Genomic DNA, 5,789 nt, shown 5'->3' on the forward strand with positions numbered 1-5,789 from the left:
TATCCATTTGATTATTCCTCTGTTTCCCATCATTTTCATTTTCAACTTATGTGGTAAGATTAAGGTTGAACAGAGCACCGATGAGGTAAGCAATAACTCAAAACCAAAACACTTTGACCTATTTTTTTGAAATAACTGGGTGAGGAGTTAAGGGGACATACTTTTACTTTTGTTAGATTATATGGAGCACTTTCATATCTAGTCAACCAATTAAAAGCAGAATCACCTCCTACCCAAGAAGAAAATAAGGTAATTTCAATCCAAATTTATCTTTCTTAAAGATAACATCTCATGTAAATCATGGCTGAGATACCTCCCTACAAAAGGAAGACCATGTACTTTCAAGAAACAACCCTACCTTAACCCAAGGCAAGATACAAAACTAGAATTATATGTCAAGATGCTGGAACATAATTATAGTACTGTTTCTATGAGAACCATGCTAGATGCAAAACCATAATTATATGTCAAGATACAGAACCATGATTATAATATTGTTTTTCCATACATCATGGCAGAGACAGATCCGGGCTTCACAGAGGCGATTTGCCTACCAGCATATATAATGGAAGCTTACAAGTGTAAATCATGTTTTCATCGCCCCAAGCCTCTTTAATCCTTGTGCATACCTTTTCATTCAGGATGTCAACGCCCTTCTCTCTTGCGGTGACCACAGCAGACGCAGATTTGAAAAGTCCTAACAATTTTTCCAACGACATCTGTATTTCCATCTCCATTTCCATGGGATTACCCTCGCTTCCCCGCCCATTATCTAGCACAGCTTCGAAGGGGAAGGGCAGCGTTCGATATCCTTGTGCCGCATACTCAGCTCTGGAGTCCCAGTAAGGTCCGGTCGATTCCCACACATCTTTACACACTGCATCAACAGCAGGATTGAAGGTATGACCCAAATAAGTCCACACGGCTATCACACCCCCTGGTTTCCGCAGGAGGCGTTTAACTTGAGAGTAAAAGGTCTCGAGGTCGAACCAGTGAACTGCTTGGGCCACCGTCACCAGATCCACCGATCCCTCCTCGCCCACAATCGAAAACAGCTCCTCATCCGTCACGACGGGCGGAGTGACAGCATATTTCACTTTGGGATGTTTGTGCGCGAGTTCCAGCTGATTTTTGGTTGTGACGGCCATGTATTCAAAGTTTCACATGAAATTCTACAGTCTATGTGAAATTCAAAAAAGAAAAAGAGTTGAAGAGCTCTTACAGAAATAGAAGCCTGACCATTGCCGGCACCCACATCCCAAGCCAGTTGGTGGTTGGCAGTGAGAGAGGCCAACATAGAAAACAAAGAAGCAGGGTAAGTCGGCCTGTGCTCCGAATACTCGTTTGCTTGTTTATCATGCAGCATCGACGCCATATTTTCCTCGCTGCTCCCGCACTGGCAAATTCAGTTTATAGCTCAGAGATTGCAAGGTCAATATTCATTCTCTGGCTCACAGATATATGTTAGACTTACAGTGTCATTTTTTCATTTATAATATAATTGACTTACAAAGTGTAAAATAATTTTACCATTTTAAGTGGATGAGGTTATATTTATGGAGGGGAGAATTAAATAACAGAAATTAAAACTTGACCAAACTTCACAAAATCCTAATAATAACATATAACTAAAAAATAATTAAACTTTTTCTATTCAATAAAATAACTTTTTTTCCTATCCAATAAAATAACTTACATTCATCTCAACTTAACCTAATTTAAAAAATATTTCACATCATTTCAGTGAACATGGTCTTATTTTTCAATTACCAACTTAAATACAAATTAGGATATTGCGATATTACTTTGGAGTTTCAAATTTAAGGATAACTATTTATTTTTATTATGTGTAAATTTATAAAGGTTAAATTCTTTTGTACATTTAAAAATTATCAAAAAATAAAAAGATCCCACATGCATCGTAAGTAATTCTGGTTGGAATATAAAAAAAAGCAATGGTACCATTAATTGAGGGAATTTGGACCAGAAGAGTATAAAGAATCCTCCATTAAATGGGGTTAATTTTTCGGTTATAATGGTAAATTAATAGGTAGATATTTGCATTCTAATAAAATTTGAGGGAATTTCGATCAGAATGAGTATATAGAATCATCGATTTTTCGGTTATAATGGTGGACTAATAGATAGATATTTGCATTTTAATAAAATTTGAGGGAATTTCAACCAGAAGAGTATATAGAATCCTCGATTAAATAGTGTTAATTTTTTGGTTAGAATGATGAACTAATAGGTAAATATTTGCATTGTAATAAAATTTTAGATAGTTTCAACTGATATGTATTTAAAGAATTTAGTATTTTGAGGGTGTAGATTATTTTGATAATTAATATTTTGGAGTTTTTAATTAGAATTAGAATGAATATTTTTTAGAATAGTAAAATAATAAGTAGATCTTTGCATTCTTATAAAAATTTTAGGTAGTTTGAAGTGATATGCCTTTAAATAATTTTGGGTAGTTCCAAGTGATATGTGTTTAAATAATTTTAAGTAGTTTGAAGTGATATGTATTTAAATAATTTAGTATTTTGAGAGTTTAGATTATTTTGATAGTTAATATTTTGGAGTTTTTAATTAGAATTAGAATTATTATTTTGATTTGAAAGAAATTTTAGTTTGTGAGATTTTTTTATAAAAATTATGTGTGAAAATGAAAATTAAATTCTTAAAGTATATTTTAGTTAATAAATTATTAAATTTATATGGTTTATTAATTTCCAACTTCTCTATTAAATTTAGTGATGGAGAGAGACACTGTGGATGCCTGCGCATAGCCCTTGCTGCTATAGTACCCAGCGCGAAGCAGCCCCTGCTGCACCTCAGTGGCCTCCTGCTGCTAAGGTCCAATCCTTAGGCTACGAAAGGAGAGATTACAATTCCAGCGAGCATTTTCTGCTCCCAACCCGCAACATTTCATAGCTACCCTCAGTAGCCTTCTGCTGCTGAGGTCTGAGCAACATGGACCCATTAGAGGATGAAGATCATCATCTAGATCATCAGCAAGAAACTGAAGTAACAACAAAAGCCTTTGCCTCCCTTATTTCTGCAATGGGTCTAGCAAAGAGCAGACCATCAGTTTCAAAGTTTGTTAAAAGAATGGAAGAAATACCAGAGATATCTCTTCCTCCTGCACTCCCAAGAAAAGCAGCACTCTCCTTGGTAGAACAAGGATTAGTAGAGCAGTTTACTGGGTTGCAACCATCACACAAGACTGTCCAAAAATGGGTAGAAAGAAACTATTCTGCATCAATAATTGGGAAAATCTCAATCAAGTTCTATGGTAGAGGGTACTACACCTTTCATTTCGAAACCAAAGAGGATAGAGATTTGATATTCAGGAACAGTCCGTATTTTATGGATACAAGGGGATTGTATTTGAACAGATGGACACCTGACTTTGATCCAGAAATGGATGTTCCAAATGCTGTACCTATATGGGTTAGATTGTCGCATCTTCCCCTCCACTGCTGGGGAGACGAATCAGTTAAAGCCATAGGAAATGCAATTGGGAAATATGTAGACAGATGCGAGCCAAAAGAAAACATGCATGCATGCACCCGAATCTATGTAGAAGTGGATCTAGGGAGAGGACTCCCAGAAGCTATCAAAATCAAAGTGGATCAGTGGACACACATACAACAGCTAGACTATGAACAAATTCCCTTCAAGTGCAAGGTATGTCATGAATATGGTCATTTTGCAAATAGATGTACAAAAAACAAAGAAAATGAAAGTGAAAAGATTGAATATCTGGAAAATAAATAGGAACAGGTCAAACAAAAGAAGACAGCTAATAAACAATCAACCCAACCCTCTTTGTAGCCCACAACATCCACTGAAGCCCTCCCTCCCTCGCCAAAAGCATACTTCGCCAGCCATAACCCCTTTGATCCCTTGGACCCTTCAGCCCCCCCATCCCCCAGACCCAAATCTAGATCTAGATCTAGAACCCCTCACTCTCCCAACCCCCCCCAACCCCCCCCAATCTCCTCATTCCCCCAGAGTTTCAGCTCACCTCTCTCCCCCTCCTTCAGTAGACAAAATTCTAACCAGAAAGGAATCAAAGGAAGCATTTCCAAATGCAGAAAAACGAAAAAACGTTGGAAGAAAGACAAATAAAGAGATAAGGGATGAAGCAGCAGCAAAATAAATGGTTTTGGGATGCAGCAACCTATGGATACTTTCCTAGGGAAAAGCATAGGAAACATGGAGAAAAGCCAGAAAAAGGGGAAAGGAACCATGCACCACCCAACAAGTAAATAATGATAATAGTCTTTTGGAATTGCAGAGGAATGGGGACACCTATTAAAGAAAATGCAACAACAGATATACTGACAAAAGAAAACCCAGATATCCTTATGATTCAGGAGACAAAAGCAAACAACCAAGAATCTGAAAATATAAAAAAAAAAGTTCAGACACTACGAAGGGGAAGCAATCTAGGCAATAGGAGCATCAGGAGGTATCTGTACAATTTGGAAAAAAGGAATATGGGAATTAACTAAAAAAAACAGATCAGCATTGGATATTAATGGATCTAAGGTAGATCAGTACAAAAGAAAGATACCCCCAATCACTATAAGGAGAAAGAACAGTGCTGGGCCACATTGAAGGAAGTTTTACAAGAAACACAAACCAGGAAAATAATTCTAGGAGGGGATTTAAATCTGGTAAGAAGTATAGAGGAAAAGTTTGGAGGAATCTATCAAGTGGATCCATCCAGGAATTCTTTAGAAGAAATAATGGAGCAGCACAACCTTTTGGACATCCCTCCAAATAATGGAAAATATACCTGGAATAATAAGAGAGTGGGTAAAAATAATATAAAAGAAAGGTTGGACAGAATTTTGATTCAAGAAAACATAGCAGCAGTGTACAACTCTATCAAATCAAAAATCATTCAGGCCACAACTTTTGATCATAAACTGGTTGTAATAGCATTGGGGCAAATGGAAAATCAAGGCCCACTCCCTTTTAGGTATAGCTCAACCTGGGACAACAGCACAGAAATCAACGAATTAGTTAAAACAACATGGGAACCAAGAATATTATGCTCACCACAGTACATTTGGGAGACAAAATTAAAAAATGTAAGAGCCAAGCTAAAGGAATGGGCAAGATAAAATGAAATAAAAAGAAAAGAGAAGAAAATAGAGCTACAACAGAAAATGGACAGCATGCAGGCTGAAAAAGAAGGTAAATAAAAAAGTAGGCAAGATTACCTAAAAGATAAAGAAATCTTTTGGGAAATATACAGGGAAAACAGGAAAGAAGAAGAAGAGGCCAGACTCAAATCCAGAAGCCTATGGCTCAAGGCAAGGGACAAGAATACCTCTTTTTTTCACAACATTATGAAAACCAGAAGAGCAAGAAACCAGATAGAAAAAATTACAAGTGGAAAACCAAGAAGTCAAAGGAGTGGAAGAAATAAAAAAAGCAGCTTACAAGCACTTCAAAAACTTACTTTTAGTCGCAGAAGAAACGACTGAATATGAAGAAATTTTGCAGCACACAAAAAGGAAAATCAAAAAAGAACAAAACAAAGAAATGTGCAAGGACCTCACAAAAGAAGAGATAGTGGAGGCCATATGGATTTTGCATCCGGATAAAGCACCCGGGCCAGACAGATTTACAATAGCTTTCTTTAGAAATCATTGGCATATAATCAAAAAGGACTTTTTAAGAATGGCGAAAAATGTCTTTAAAAAAAAATGGGGAGTCACACAAAATCCTCCTATCTTGCTCTAGTCCCAAAGGAGCCAAACCCCTCC

General features: G+C 36.7%; 1 protein-coding gene across 1 annotated transcript; it reads right to left on the minus strand.

Annotated features, from left to right (window-relative positions):
• Window positions 1–339: 339 nt before the first annotated feature.
• LOC149249408 (uncharacterized) lies at window positions 340–1,462 on the minus strand. Its single transcript, XM_089456242.1, has 2 exons — window positions 1,213–1,462; window positions 340–1,159 (listed from the first exon to the last, which is right to left on the minus strand). Exons 1-2 carry the CDS (start codon window positions 1,373–1,375, stop codon window positions 534–536), a joined length of 789 nt encoding a protein of 262 aa, XP_089312368.1. The 5' UTR covers window positions 1,376–1,462; the 3' UTR covers window positions 340–533.
• Window positions 1,463–5,789: the final 4,327 nt, after the last annotated feature.

Source organism: Pinus tabuliformis, chromosome 7 (genome assembly GCF_031772625.1).
Source record: "Pinus tabuliformis cultivar Carrire ecotype Pingquan chromosome 7, CPIR1, whole genome shotgun sequence".
In the NCBI taxonomy this organism is placed as follows: Eukaryota; Viridiplantae; Streptophyta; class Pinopsida; order Pinales; family Pinaceae; genus Pinus; species Pinus tabuliformis.

Coding starts and splice junctions, on each gene's coding strand:
- LOC149249408 (XM_089456242.1), bottom strand. CDS start 1,375: ATGGCGTCGATGCTGCATGATAAACAAGCAAACGAGTATTCGGAGCAC. Junction 1,160..1,212: donor TTCTATTTCTGTAAGAGCTC/TTCAACTCTTTT, acceptor ATTTCATGTGAA/ACTTTGAATACATGGCCGTC.